General features: G+C 43.6%; 1 protein-coding gene across 2 annotated transcripts in view; it reads right to left on the reverse strand.

Moving 5' to 3' along the window:
* Positions 1 to 16,599, reverse strand: part of LOC142184369 (G-protein coupled receptor 83-like) — a 38,699-nt gene that overhangs the window by 20,274 nt on the left and 1,826 nt on the right. For both annotated transcript variants that reach the window (XM_075259190.1, XM_075259189.1), the window contains exon 2: positions 1,086 to 1,211. In XM_075259190.1, coding sequence (XP_075115291.1) covers positions 1,086 to 1,211 — 126 coding nt within the window. The remainder of the gene's footprint in view (positions 1 to 1,085; positions 1,212 to 16,599) is intronic.

Genomic DNA, 16,599 nt, shown 5'->3' on the forward strand with positions numbered 1-16,599 from the left:
GTTTTCGTACAGAGTATTTTAACCCATTCCCGTTGCATTTTTTACTCCTCCTGCCTTCCAAAAGACTTACAAAGGAGACCCGTGTGTTTTATGTTCCGTATCCTGTGTGTATCTACATCTGTTTTTAGAATTCAATTCAGTTAAAGGGGTTGTCCAGTAATTTTTTTTTTTTTCTGGAGTGAAAAATCAAAAATTAACATACACACATGTCCCGGGTGCGCCGCTGTCCCAGGCCCCACTGCTGTTCAGTGACCCAGGGCTCAGTAGGGCTTGTTTCGGTGGAAGTCTATCAGTGGCCTACAGAAATGACCCAGAACGTCACAGATGACGTATGTGAGTGACAGAAAGCCCAAAGGATGGACAGTACTTCAAACGGATTTGCTGAGCTTGCTTATTTTATTATAGTTGTATTGCAGTATTATTTGAATACATACACAGTATAAAGCTACATAATCCTGGAGCTTGAGCAGTGTTTCGGGCTATGAATGCCCTTCATCAGGCTCGCGAGTGTCAGGATGCCACCGCCCTAATCCTGTTTATGTCCAGCACTTAGGTCCTCTTTCCTCTTCCCTCCTTTTTTGGTCCCCTAGCTAGTAGTGAATTGACCTTTATTGCCGCAGATTCCACGGCTGAGTCAGCAGCGGCGTCCGCAACTCGAGGCACACTACTGTTTAGGCCCATTCATTCGGTCCTAATCAGGAGTGGGATGCCGATACTGCATCAATGAATCGATGAACAAGCGCTAAGTGTGTCCAACCTTTTTTATCGCAGGATGAACGTCGTAAAAGCAAATCCCTTAAGAAACTGATGCAACTGGAGAGGTATTTTTTTTCAATTTTAAAATTTACATTTTTCATCTGGCTTCCTGGTACATCATATGGAAATGTAAAGATTGGCAAAAGGAAGTACAATTTCTTCTGCAGAAAACAATCCATATGGCCATGTAAGCCGAAAAATATAAAAGCAATGACTTTTGGAAGGTGGGAAGCAAAAAAACTAAAAATGAAGAATCCAATATTTGGCACAATAGGAAGGGTTAATACCGGCTCTTTTACCAATCTGCATACTTTAATATTATAACTTACCTGGTGTCTGTCCAGAGCAATAGCTGTGAGGGTAAGAACAGAGACGTGGACTGAACAGTATTGTACAAAACGGCTCACGTGGCACATGAGCTTCCCAAAAACCCAGGTACTGCTCACGAACCGAACCTAAGGACAAACAAAAGATTTCAGGTATTAATATGAGTAACAATATAATGTACAACTGATATGTAAATTTACTTATATCTCATCACAATGCCAGAGAGCATTTTCTCCATTTGTACATTAGCCCACCTTTTTTTTAAGTAATTTTTTATAAAATTTTTGTGCATAAGCAAAACATGGGCGTGCATACAGTGCATGAGTAAAGCAAACCATACAAGTGATACATGCCCAGATAACATTACAGCTATTAAAAGCCTATTATATGACAGTATACAAGAGCGAGAGTGCCTTTAAATTGCAGAGAAAGCACAATTCAAGAATGTCAGATGATCATAAGACAAGGGTCACTCTAAATATATTGGGAGTAGGGGAACAAAACAAACAAGAAACATAAGGCAATGTAAAATAGATGAAACAGAAGTGTAAGCTCATGATGTGAAAGAGTCTGACTTATAGTAAGAAAAGGAGTAAAGGGTTCCCAGTCCCGAAATGAAGATCCAGGCTAAGGCAAACCTTGGTATGTCTTCCACAATGCCCAGCAACAGTTTAGCAAAGCATTTGTCCATTTCAGCTAGCATCCTCTCCTTAGTATTGGCTAAATGTACATGTTGGATGAGCAACAGACAGAAATTTTGGCCATATCCACTGGCGAGCAATCATTGATCGCACGTAGAGTTGAGCGATCGTGTTCGGAAAAGATCGGATTCCGATCGGCGATCGAGAAAATTTCACGATCGCGATCGGAATTCCAAACATGATCTTTTTAGGTGGGATCGAGATCGGTACTATTTCCCACAATGCTTTGCTTAGCCTTCACATTGAGTATACGCTCCACTCATTCTAGTAGATACTTACCTCCGGAGATGGCTGGTCTGCAGTGCCTGGTGTTCTTCTTCACCTCGCTGCGGCTCCACACTGCTCTTCTCGCTGCTGCCGCCTCCCAGGTTAGTGTTTAAAGAGCTAGGAAGGCGGGGCTTGTGGCTTAGGAGAGTGTGGGCGGGTACAGGGCGCAGAGACGTGACGTCTCCCCTCCCAGTACCCGCCCACACTTTCCTAACCCGCCCACACTCTCCTAACCTGGGAGGCAGGGGGAAGTGAGGCGAGAAGAGCAGTGTGGAGCGTCAGCGAGGTGAAGAAGAACACCGGGCACCAGAGCAGCCATCTCTGGAGGTAAGTGGACACCAGGGGGGACTAAGTAGCCAGAGGATTAAAAAAAAATCCTCTGGCTACTTAGTGATTCACTACACAGTGTTCAATTGTTAGATTCCATGCTGTATGGTGAATAGGATTGCTTTAAAAATCCGATCTCCGATTAATAAAAAAATCCCATTGACTTGCATTGGGATCGGAATTGGGATCGAGATCGGGTTAGAATGAAAAATGATCGGAAATCGGATTTTAAAATCGATCCTGAAAAGTCAAGATCGGCTCAACTCTAATCCCAATCTTTTCCAGCGGGATCGAGGTCGGAGTTATCTCAAGATCAGCTCAACCCTAAGGGTGCATTCAGACTACGTAACGCCGGGCGTGTATGAGAGCCGTACACGCCGGCATTACGGCAGACTGCCGAACACTTCCCATTCACTTCAATGGGAGCGCTCGTAAACGCCGCTGTTACGAGCGCTCCCATTGAAGTGAATGGGAAGTGTTCGGCAGTCTGCCGTAATGCCGGCGTGTACGGCTCTCATACACGCCCGGCGTTACGTAGTCTGAATGCACCCTAAAAGTGATTTTTTCCATAGAAAAGCATTGATTCGGGTTGAGGATCTGGATCGGAAAAGATCGGATTACGATCCGCATTTGAGCAAATTTCATGATCAGGATCGAGATCGGCTGGAAAATGATCAGAAATCGGATTTTAAAATTGATTTTGAAATCTCAAGATCGGCTCAACCCTAATCGCATGGCCACCACCATTACATAATTCGTAAAGCTATCTGTGTCTAAAAAATATAGTGCCAGCCAGAGAACATGGGGATGTCAGTCTTGGTAATAGAAGACATAAATATGAAGGTGGCTGTCCAAAAAGTAAAAATTGGAGGGCAGTCCCACATCCTCTCCTGCAAAGGTTGGATTAAGCAGGACCCATCTGAGAGGAGTTGCAATGCCATCAGAGGGAAATTTTACAAGTGGTCTTATAATTGGCAGCCCCTTTCAAAATGGACTTAACAAAGCCTTTGTTTTTATACCATTCAGTTACAATATCTGGTGGAAGAGATCCCATTGACATCTTATAAGGAGAGTAGGAACACTTCTGGAGTTGGTTTAGCACCACCCTACAGAAGAATGGGTTGCAGGTATTTATAGCAGACAGGTTCCTAGGAGTACTGAGAGCATTCTACATTATGTTTTAAGCCAATTCAAAATGGTTCAAACCAAATTTGTTTGCTTCAAAATCAGAACTCAAGCTGCAGAACCCAAACCCAAAACAGACCTTGAAAGGTTCGTCCATTTCTAGTTGATGACTTCAACAGAGCTCAACATGAGAGTCTGGTTGCAAACACCAGGTATGGTACATGACTGATGGACCCTTCTAACAAAAGCTGTGGCCTTCCCCCACACATTTAAAAGCATTATCAAGTCTTCATTTTATAAAGAGTTATTTAGTTATGTGTAGCTACTGTCTGATGCGGGAATCTACTCTTCTTTCATCTATAAGTGGTTATGAATAAATGTATGGTACTCATGTCAGAAGAACGCCCCTACAGCCTGTAATTACAGATTTCTCGAGTCCTTTTTCATGGCGAGAAGATCATAGCTGTTCTTAAATGAATCATAATTCAGGCTTTACCAAAATAGCCTCATCTATCTATTTATATTGAGCTATTGTATCCACTGTGTGCTCATAAATGAATTACCAATTTTGAAGTTCCAGCTATCTCCAAGTTTAGATACTGTATTGGTAATCGATACAACTCATATACTACCATACATACATCTATAACATCTGTAACTTAAAGAGGACCTATCACTATCTCAACCAACCACCTCTACCAGGTTAGTCTTCTCTACACCGGGCTGACGAGATGCAATAACATCGAAACGGCCGTCTTCGGTTGAGAGACTATACCTGGTAATAATCCCAGCATCATTGCAAAACAAAGGCCTCTTTGAAGGTCGAGCATGATGTTAAAGGGAGCAACCTTTATTGGGCCACATCACTGAGATTCTGTCTTCCTAATCACATCAGGGAAGATAGGCTTGCACATTCCAGTGAACGTCCTCTATTGGTTTGCAACACTGAGGCACCTGACTTCCTAATTACATCATGGAAGACAGATTTGCATATTCTTCCCATGGTCCCTTGCAAAGTGGAGTGCTAAAGGCTTAATAAGTCTCCACACACCTATATGGTGGTCTCTCCCCAAGGAGTGACGATATCCCCCTATCTCAACCAATTCAAGCTCTTAGCATGTTAGTAGGGGTAACACCACTGATTCCAGCGCAGTTGGAATATTCTAGTTTACAGCCCCCTACTAACAAAGCACACATGCTTGCGCATGGAACCTTACTGTGTGATTGTACATGCTAATCCAGATATAGCTTTGTTAAGCCATTTCAGTGCCTCCTATATACAGCATACTATTGCCAAGTTATGTAATACATTATTGTTAAGGCTATTATATTTATTGTATACCATTATGCAATTCAACAGCTGCAATAAGAAAACATGCAACAATAAGAATGCTCTTGAAAACAGAAGCGTTAATAGTTTATGTGGATGAACAAAAGACAAATCTAAATCAAATCCATATTTGGTGTGACCAGCCTGGAAGGAGAGAACAGGGAAGTCCTGGAAGTGATGGCCCTCATAGAATCCTAATCTCAACATCAGGTTTGTCTGGGTTTGCATGAAGAGACAAAAGGATTTAAAGAGAACCTTTCATGTCCTCAAAGATCAGCAGTATTATACCACCGACAAAGCTGATATATGCTGAATTCACCATCATCCCGGGGCCAGAGATATCAGTAGCATTAGTTTCAGCGCCTATATCTCTCTGCTGTCAGAAGGACAGCCTTACTGCTCAGTATTATAGAAGAACTGAAGGCCTGCCCTTCTGACAGTGGAGGGATATCGGTATGATTTCGAAACAGCATCTATATTATGTTACATATTGTAGCATCAAAAGAAAGTTGATGATAAAAAAATAGGATAACAAAGGGAAGCAAACAACTCCCTACCATGGTACAATGTAATGTGCAACATGTAAGTGCTATGAAGTTGGCCATTATGTGCATACCTAGTGTACAGGAACAACAGACCCTATGAGTGAATCTGAGCTGTTCTGGGGGGGGGGGGGATGTTTCTTATAAGTCATAGCCTCCATGCTTCAGATAAATTCAAATAAAGAGTATAAATCTCTTGTTGTCCAAAGTCCACACAATGGTCTAAGGAAAGGAATACTGGATGTCATGGTGTGGTAGGGACTTTTGGCAAAACAAGACCAAGGAGCAGCTGGGAGGCATCGGAGACAGGTTAGTATGGTTTTTTTTTTTTTTTTTTTTAAAGTTCACTTTCTCCAGCCTAGTACAAAAAAATAAAAATGATCCTGGACAACCTCTTAAATGAGGACTAGGGTTGAGCGATCGTTATGGGAAAAGATCGGATTCCGATCGGTGATCGAGTAAATTTCACGATCACAATCGGAATTCCGATCCAGATCTTTTCCAGCGGGATCGAGGTTGAAGGTTATCTCAAGATCAGCTCAACCCTTCTCATGTATACACTCACCGGCCACTTTATTAGGTACACCTGTCCAACTGCTCGTTAACACTTAATTTCTAATCAGCCAATCACATGGCGGCAACTCAGTGCATTTAGGCATGTAGACATGGTCAAGACAATCTCCTGCAGTTCAAACCGAGCATCAGTATGGGGAAGAAAGGTGATTTGAGTGCCTTTGAACGTGGCATGGTTGTTGATGCCAGAAGGGGCTGGTCTGAGTATTTCAGAAACTGCTGATCTACTGGGATTTTCACGCACAACCATCTCTAGGGTTTACAGAGAATGGTCCGAAAAAGAAAAAACATCCAGTGAGCGGCAGTTCTGTGGGCGGAAATGCGTTGTTGATGCCAGAGGTCAGAGGAGAATGGCCAGACTGGTTCGAGCTGATAGAAAGGCAACAGTGACTCAAATAGCCACCCGTTACAACCAAGGTAGCCAGAAGAGCATCTCTGAACGCACAGTACGTCGAACTTTGAGGCAGATGGGCTACAGCAGCAGAAGACCACACCGGGTGCCACTCCTTTCAGCTAAGAACAGGAAACTGAGGCTACAATTTGCATAAGCTCATCGAAATTGGACAATTGAAGATTGGAAAAACATTGCCTGGTCTGATGAGTCTCGATTTCTGCTGCGACATTCGGATGGTAGGGTCAGAATTTGGCGTCAACAACATGAAAGCATGGATCCATCCTGCCTTGTATCAACGGTTCAGGCTGGTGGTGGTGGTGTCATGGTGTGGGGAATATTTTCTTGGCACTCTTTGGGCCCCTTGGTACCAATTGAGCATCGTTGCAACGCCAAAGCCTACCTGAGTATTGTTGCTGACCATGTCCATCCCTTTATGACCACAATGTACCCAACATCTGATGGCTACTTTCAGCAGGATAATGCAATGCCATGTCATAAAGCTGGAATCATCTCAGACTGGTTTCTTGAACATGACAATGAGTTCACTGTACTCCAATGGCCTCCACAGTCACCAGATCTCAATCCAATAGAGGAGCATCTTTGGGATGTGGTGGAACGGGAGATTCGCATCATGGATGTGCAGCCGACAAATCTGCGGCAACTGTGTGATGCCATCATGTCAATATGGACCAAAATCTCTGAGGAATGCTTCCAGCACCTTGTTGTATCTATGCCACGAAGAATTGAGGCAGTTCTGAAGGCAAAAGGGGGTCCAACCCGTTACCAGCATGGTGTACCTAATAAAGTGGCCGCTGAGTGTATATCATTAATAGGGTTGAGCAATCCGATCCCGATCAGCGATCGAGCAAATTTTACGATTGCGATCAGGGTCAGGATCGGCGAAAAATGATTGAATATTGGATTTTAAAAACGATCCTGAAATTTCAAGATCGGTTCAACCCTAATGAGGACATGTGTAATGTATGCTTTATGCAAGTTCTGCAATATATACAGATCTGAAACTGACCCAGAATTGTTTAGATTTCTTCCACGGTCCAGTTGGAGTCATTCTATTCCCGCCGGCATCATTACAGTCATTCTTTTAGTACCTCAATACAGATTAGTCATTGTTATTATGATCTCTTCCATACCCTTCTACCTTCTTCCCACATACAACCTCATAGAAATTAACGGCAATTATCCTTGTCCTGACATTCATATGCAGTCTTAGCAATAAACAGTATGATTTATGCTATTATATTTCCCACATACACCCACAGTAGACTCTTTCCACCCACCTTTCAGGTTATTTTCTTTGTTACCCTCTTTCTAAACTACATATTCACACTCTTCCTACCCAGCCCTTCCTCCAGGATTGCCTCCATTTTTTGTAATTGTAATAACATTGCACGAAAGGAAGGAACTCGAACCCTCTTTTAACTCTTTCAATTGTATCACTCTGGCATCTTCCTCCGAGAGTGCCATAATATCACTGCTCTTACAATAAAGACCCCCCTTTTATGTTAGCGTAGAAGACCTTCTCTCTTTCAGACCTATAGGATGCCCTTTAGAAATCTGTAGGGTGTACTTGAAGATCACAGACTAAATAACGGAATACTACATCAAACAATTGTTGCCAAGGCCAACAGAACACTGTCGTATAAGAGTTCTGGATTAGCAGGGCAAGGATGTAATATTATGCAGGTCAGTTCTTTCAACCAGTTCATAATTGTTGTACAATAATATAGTAAAAGGGCTTAACTTCACATTTATCTTCAGTAATCCATTGCAGGTATCTACTATGATTAATTATCTGCAATGTTGTTGCTGAGAGTTCACCATCAGATGGCTCGTTGCTTCTGGATAAACCTATTGTAGGAAAATTTAAGTTCATGCATAGGGATTAAAACCACATTGGAAAACACATGGAGTTTTGCATGGTTTTTGGCGTTGTTTTGTGTTGATCTATAAAATCTGCAACTACATCGAAAACTGGTGTCAAAAATGCACCTAAACAGCAACAGTCAAAAATTGCTTAGATCCTTGACATTAAGCTCATCTCTTTTAACCACTTCTGGACCACCCATTGGGTTTTTATGTCCGGAAGGTGGTTGCCTTGTTCTGCAAGGATGTACCAGTATATCCAAGGATATTCAGCAGCTTCACAAAATTGAAATGGGCATCCGACTGGTAACTTCAGCTAGAGCTCCAAGAAGGAAAGCAAAGAAAGTTTATTACCTTTCATGTCTTCCCGATTGCTGCGTACACAACGCTCAATGAGTGCTGTATACACCACTATGGGCACCACCATGAAGCATTCCTGACTGTCTATCTGGGAACATCCTTCCTGATGGTACTGTGTGTGGTGCTTACTGTCAGAGGTAGCATTCCTTACTGCCCAGCCATGACACTGTGTCTATGGACGAGAACTGTCAGGGGAGGGGGGGCATTCTGCCTGAGGACATGAAAGACCTTTAAAGAACTTGCTTTGTGACTTATTTCAGTCTTTCTTCCTAGCCCTACCATCTTGGACCTGACACAAAACCTGCCTATCTTTTACTATCTAGAACACCTATAATTTTGTTCCTGCTTGTGTATTTGCTTCATTTTTATTACATACTAGCATCTGCCCGCAACTTCGTCTGCAGGTTGGCATTGGCGCTGAGCCGCTTCTATTTAGCCAAGTCATGTTGGTTACGATCCGCCGTGTGCCCTCACCTCCCTTGGCCCTCGCCGGGCCGCACGGCTTTTCTACCTACCGCCTGCTCCTGCCTTCCCCCCTGTCACCCATGCACCCGCCCCCTCCCGTCCTCGTGTCTATGGCCCTGCTTCCATTGGCGCCCCCGAATTCCCTTCTGTGTCGCGTGCTTTTGGTGCCCAACCTCCCATCCCGGGGCCCCCCTTCACAGGCGCCATTTTCCCTCAGCGGCCAACCCCTAACCTCCCCTATTGCGGCCCCCACACCCTCCTCCCCTCCCACGGGCCCCTGGCCCTCCCTTCCCAGCCCCCCCTCTCAAGGCACCCACCAACCTCTCTTCCCCCAGGGGCCCCCCGCCCCATCCACCCTGTCTGGCACTCCCCGCCCCCCCTCCCCTCTCCCGTGGCCAAGCCCCCCCTCCCACCTCCCTCCCATGGCTGGTGTAGTCAGCAAACCTGTGGACATGGTTGAGTGTCAGCGTTCAGTGTCCCAGTGTGCACACTGCTGACAGCTGATGAACTCCTCGCGGCTCCATACCACAGCGACTTTGTCAGGATGCTCCGGAGGTTTGTGCCTCGCGGCCGGCTCTCGGCTGCCGGCACGCACAACGCCATTTTTTCCCTGGGGCTGTGTGGCCAGCTTGTGGCTGTGTAGCTCCGCCCCCCTCTGTTGCCTGGTCCAGTAGGAGTGCCGCGCCTGACGTTGTGACATCAGCGCAGGTCCTTCAGCCAACACCGACCGGAAATTCGGTGGTCGCGGTGGCTCAACCGGGGACTTCACGTGAGGCGCCTATGTGCTATTCCTGGTGCCACTGTAGGTATGTGCAAAATTTCTGGGAAATCCGTGCGCCCGTTGCGGCGTGATTGCGGAACAAACATCCAAACTCACAAACATCCAAACTCACAAACTAGGATTACTTTATATCCCCTGTTGTACAGAATTATTTAGCACTGTTCCATTGTTATTCCTTAACCCCATACTAGACCACCCAAATACCTACAGAGTTACTAGTGACCTGGATTGTCCAATGGGTGATATGTTTTCATGAATTGTATATATTACTCCCCCATACCCCTCGCTGTCTATATATAATCTCAAAAAAGCAATTGTAGCAGCACCAGCAAATCCAAGTATCATCCCATAAGTTACATAGCAGAAACCCCTCTCCAGCCAAAAGGGTTCCAATGTGCCAGCAACTTGCGTAGATGGAAAATGTTCGGCTTTCCAAATAAAAGGACATTTTCCATGTACACAAGTTGCTGGCAGATTGGATTGCTTTATGTATTACATGTATTTATATGGAACATTTGAGTCATTATTGTTGCATTTGAGTCATTATTGTTGTGTCTGATGAAGCTTGCATTGAGCCAAACGAAATGTCACCTTTATATTTCAGATTGTATTTCACAATAAATGTTTCAGGTGATTACACATGAAATCCGTGGAGGGCCAAGTTTTTCTATAATAAGCGTAGTTACATCTTTCATTCCTCCTAGTATACAAAAAAAAAGATCTGCACTCCATGATTCCCGCACTCCAATCCCCAAACTGTGTCGGAAGATATTGGAAAATACTGGAAAATACTTTGGCATTCCAAATACATTATTTTCAATATCAACAAACATAATTCCTTCACAAAATTTTCATACAGCCATAATATAAAAATGTGAAATTTTCACATGATATTTAATGTCAATAATTGGATGTTTCGGTCCGCAATGACCTTCATTTGCATGACATCTTATGCAGAATAAAAGACCAAAGATTGCTGTGTCCCCTCCCAGGACCGACCCAAAAAACCTGGCAAAGAGACAGATAATTACCATAATTGATGGTATAAGAGCCCCCCCCCATCCATTATCTCTATGGTGCTAGTTGGTGGATGGAGAAAGAAGCTGAGGATACTGCGCATAATGTGGCTTTAGCCGCCAGTCTGCTGGCACTGGGTCCATCTAGTAACTAGCAAGTACAGTGATGAAGGAGCAAACGGCAGGTGAAGCTGAGAGACAGAGCAAGTACTCTACCTCAGGAAAAGGATTCCCCGATGAGCTAGGTACGTCACGTTATGGAGGGCGCGAAGCTCCTAGAGAAGGCTTGGCAATTTAAAGCTTCTGATGTATGAGGTCCGGAATGCTGTTGTTAGGAAATTGCTGAGGTGACAATTCCCCAGTAGCTGCTGGAGAACCCTGGAGGAAGGGGCACAAGAGACAGAAACTGAAGCCCCCACTGTCCCTTCCTCTTGCCAGGCCCTATCCTATGTAATAGACGGCAACTTGGAGACGATACCTTCCTATATATGTGACACACAAAACGCAGACAAGACAAACAACAACAAAGGGAGGTCAGCTAGCCAGGGTTCGGTAACACTTGAGCAAAGCAGTGCCAAATCAGAGTCCAAAGGAATAGTCAATAGGAAAAGCCAGAGGTCAAGGATTAAGAATACAAGTAACAGCAAGAGAAAGCCAGCAAGCATGAGGTAATAACAGGCACCAGTGTGAATGTGAGCCAAGACTAAATAGGAGAGGATGAACCCGCCCTGGACCTGAAAGGAAAGCAGACTATCAATCACAGGGCAAGACCAAATTTAACTACTTCATGGACTGAGGCAGACAAGGGCAGAAGACGGGAGTGGTGCAAATTCAATTACAGAACTAGAGCCGTGTTCACACAGTGCAACCCAACACTCCAAGCAAGGAACGAAACTGCACACGCCTCCTGCACCGCCACATGCGAGAAGAGGGTGGCGCAGTGACCTAAACAGGCAGAGATGTTACAGCTGTGTATTTTGATCCAGTACTTAGATGCAGTTGTTACCTGATGACCATGTATCTGACATATGTATAATCTGTACTCAGGGTCATGCCTCTCCTACCAGTCCTTATGCATCTTCAAAAACTAAGCAGAAAACTAAATCTGAACGCTGCATTAGCTGTCTCCAACAACTTCTAGAGGATTATTCCCCCCCCCCCCAATACCTGCAGTGTCTCCACTCATGTTTTTGAGGATGAGCAGATGACTGATGAGGAGGCTAAAAAGTTTTCTTCTTGGTCAAAATTGTTTTTATCTAGCAAAAATAAATCCAGAAAAGTCAAGCAGAATGTTTCCATTTGTAGAGGGCAAACTTCAGACATCAGAATCAGTTTCAGACCTGACGATTTCTGAAGATAATTATTTGTTTAAAAAAGAAAATAATGATAAGTTAATTAACAATGTTAAGAAAAAAATTATGGAAACAGGTCAAGTTGTCTCGTCCTCTCTGAACAGGCAGAGTTTGTTATATTTCCCCAAAAGAAAGGTTACAGTTAGGGTTGAGCCGATCTTGAATTTTCAGGATCGATTTTGAAATCTGATTTCCGATCATTTTTCATTCGAATCTGATCTCGATCCCAATTCCGATCCCAATGCAAGTCAATGGGATTTTTTTACTAATCGGAGATCAGATTTTAAAAACAATGCTATTCACTATACAGCATGGAATCTAACAATTGAACGCTTTAATTGTTAGAATCCACGCTGTGTAGTGATTTTTTAAAATCACTAAGCAGCCAGAAGATTTTTTTTTAATCCTCTGGCTACTTAGTCCCCCTTGGTGTCCACTTACCTGCAGAGGTGGCTGGTCCGGTGCCCGGTGTTCTCGTTCTTCTTCACCTCGCTGCTCCCTGCCTCCCAGGTTAGGAGAGTGTGGGCGGGTTAGGAGAGTGTGGGTGGGTACTGGGAGGGGAGACGTCATGTCTGGTTCCAGCGCAGGGTAGGCCAGAAGCCTCCACTGGGGTTTGCAGAAGTTCCGGTTTTTCCCCTGGCGCCGGAGCCAGCACTTCTGGGGTCAGGGGGATCAGCAGCATGCCTGAGGCTATTTAGGCCTCATTCTGGTCTTGTCCCACCGCTGGTTATTCGTTACTCTACGGTATCAGCTTCCCCAGTATCAAAGCTTCTCCTGCTTCCTTCCTGCTCCCTTTCCTGTCTCCTGCCTCCTGTCCCTGCTCTTGGATTCCCTGGATGTTTGACCCGGCTTTCCTTATCGGCCTCTCCTCCGTGATCCTGATTTGGCACCTTCCTGACCTCCTGTGTATGACCTTTGGCTTCCACCTGACCTCCCTTTTGGATCCTGATTTGGCTACTCCATTGACTTTTGTCCATCTTGTGTATGACCTGGCTTCCCTGACTACGCTTCTGCCTCTGCCTTCTGCTAGCACGTGACCTCCAGTTATCGACCCGGCTTGTTTGACCACGGAATTGTTCCTCGGATATCTGTGTGTATTCCCTGGATTACCCTTCTGCTCATCTGCGACTCCATTCCTGCTTGCTCTCTTGGACTTTATTCTAAGGTTAATGTCCTGGTCCTTCTGGTTCCTCCTTGTTGCGGTTCGCTGGGTGTGTGTCGCTCTCTAGGCAGTTGCGGATCTGGGCCTCAGACTTTTACCAAGTCCAACTCCATCATCAGGAGCTCTGGTGAAGAACTGTGGAGCCTGGTTGTGCTCCGGTTAGGAGAACATAGCACACCAAGGACTGTTTTTGCCTCAGCACTTGGGGATTCTAGTTGCCCCGAACCTACTGAGTTATTTCTTGCATCAGGTTCCTAACACCTAAGCAATTATTTCTGTTATTTTCAGCAGCACCCAATAGGATAATTAGATTCTCTAATGTCAGGTGGGCGGTACGTGGCTGGATTTGACAGCCCATGACCACCCATCAGTAGAAAGCCAAATTAGCATATCATCTGCTGAAATTAACAAATGATTGCTCAAGAATAGTGAGGTCTAGAGAAAAGCACCTATTAAGGAATGCAAAGAACTAGAGTGGCGGTGAAATATCACCTTTAACTTAGCTCTAATTTGGATAGAAACTACAATTTCTCCTAAATCCAAATTTGATACAATATCGTAACATTATAACATGGTGACACAAAGCAAACAACAATACAATAACAAATACGCACAAAAGATAGACAACATATCACTTTGCGAGAGCATATCGCAAAAGGCTCCTCATTTGGTGAGACACGTATCGGAACATGTCCAGTCCAGAGGAACAGTAGACACCTCTATAATATACAAGCTCTGTATGGCAATAATACATGGGCAAAACAGTTGGGAGTACTGGTATTATTTGTATATTAGGCATCATTGTTATTTGTACCATAGGACTGTATAAAAACAAGACAGAACTATATTGTAGGCGATATAGAAATACAGTATATTATTGTATGGTGGTATGAGAGAAGGTTATGTTACGGGTATAGCAACGTTATATTATCATCATAGAGATATATTGCAGTTTTGTTTAGCAACTGTGTATGGCAATACTCACGTAACAAGGAGACTTATAAACATGTCAGTTCACCAACAAGGAAAGTCACTTTCATTGTGTATACAGCTACATTCTGAAATTCAGTTATATAGAACACAAAATGACACACTATTAAGAAACTGTTCAGTGTCACAGACTTGAATGGCCTTCAGTTTACTGTCACACAAAACTTTCATCTCACTCATTGCAGATGTAACAGTGAGCTGTCTATGGTACTACGTTTTATATACTGTAGAACAGTCTGATATCTATGGCTCTACATCCTGTACACTGTAAAACAATACGTGTACTGCATTCTGTATACTATAGAATAGTTCGCTGTCCAAGGTACTACATTCTATATCGGGTGCAGTGGAGACCCGCCAGAGGTGCCGCGACAATTCACAGGGAAAATGGCTCATGTTTTCATTCGACCATAGTTGAATAGAATGGTAGAACAGGAAGCCTTTAGCTTCCTGCTCTACCAGTCAGACATCTGCTAGAGGAGGAGAGCTGCAAAGAGCTCTGTGGGAATGAGGATGGGTAAACGTTGCTTGATTTATTTATTTGTATGTTACAACTAATGTATGAGGCCGCTGCAGAGCATAATGGAGGTTATCTGGCCCCAAAGTGATTTTTCATACTGATGACTTACCTTCACATGTGATCTGTGGGACTCTGACACCTGGACCATGCACAGATCAGCTATTCTGACAGTGTCTGGACACCATACAAGTCAATGACAAGTGCATATAGGCTCTCCTATCATAATATACCCCATCCAATCTATAGTGTGGGTTACCAGAAAGTACAGTGCCATTCCTATTACTTGAATATGAGAGCCTGTATGTATTCCCTATCCACTGTTATAGCTGTCAAAGCCAAGATACTGCCGAAACAATGGATTTGTGTGAGGCTTGAGTGGTTAGGTCATCAGTAAGAAAAATCAATTTGAGCAACCCCTTTAAGTGTCTGTGAGTCACTGATGTCTCTGGGGCCACTGAGGACCATTAGTAGGAGTCTGCGGCTACTAGCAAGCAATATTAGGTGTCTGGGGACCCTATGTAGCAGTATTGAATGTTTGAAGGGCACTAGAGAGCATTATTATGTGTTGGGGGACCACTGGGGAGAATTATTAGGTATATGGGGGGGGGGGCGGCCAGGCAACATTATAAAGTGAGGCCACTGGGGAAGATAAAACTATGTGGGAGACACTAAGGGGGAATTATACTGGCTGAGCCACTGGGGAGCCATATTCTGTGTGTTAGGCCACTGCGATACATGATACTATGTGGGGGCCAATGAAGGAGCGTGATGATGTTAAAAGGTGAATTTTTATACATACTGGGTAGGAAGTAAAGGATTGTGTAGCTTTGTGCAGTTGTGGAGTAATTGAAACTGTATCAAAACTGCATTGAAAAACTGCATGGTGTTATGAAGTGGTATTGGTGAGGTTTGCCAATTTACAAGTGAAACAAACTTATTAAACATATTTCAGCATTAAAAAGCTGTACAAAAAAAAAAAACACATAAAAACCACAAACATGTTTTGTGCTGTCCATGATACCAATATACAGTAGAACAGTGCGCTGTCCATAGTACTACATTGTATATATGGTAGAACAGAGAGCTGACCATAGTGCTACATTGTATATATGGTAGAACAGAGAGCTGACCATAGTGCTACATTGTATATATGGTAGAGCAGAGTGCTGTTTATGGTGCTACATTCTATATATGGTAGATCAGTGTATTGTTTATGGTACTACATTGTATATACTGTACAACACTACGCTGTTTATGGTGCTACATTGTATATACTGTACAACACTACGCTGTTTATGGTGCTACATTGTATATACTGTACAACGCTACGCTGTTTATGGTGCTACATTGTATATACTGTACAACACTACGCTGTTTATGGTGCTACATTGTATATACTGTACAACACTACACTGTTTATGGTGCTACATTGTATATACTGTACAACGCTATGCTGTTTATGGTGCTATATTGTATATACTGTACAACACTACGCTGTTTATGGTGCTACATTGTATATACTGTACAACGCTACACTGTTTATGGTGCTACATTGTATATACTGTACAACACTACGCTGTTTATGGTGCTACATTGTATATACTGTACAACGCTACACTGTTTATGGTGCTACATTGTATATACTGTACAACGCTATGCTGTTTATGGTGCTATATTGTATATACTGTACAACAGTGCACTATTTATGGTACTACATTCTATATACT

This window comes from Leptodactylus fuscus, chromosome 11 (assembly GCF_031893055.1).
Source record: "Leptodactylus fuscus isolate aLepFus1 chromosome 11, aLepFus1.hap2, whole genome shotgun sequence".
NCBI classification, from domain to species: Eukaryota; Metazoa; Chordata; class Amphibia; order Anura; family Leptodactylidae; genus Leptodactylus; species Leptodactylus fuscus.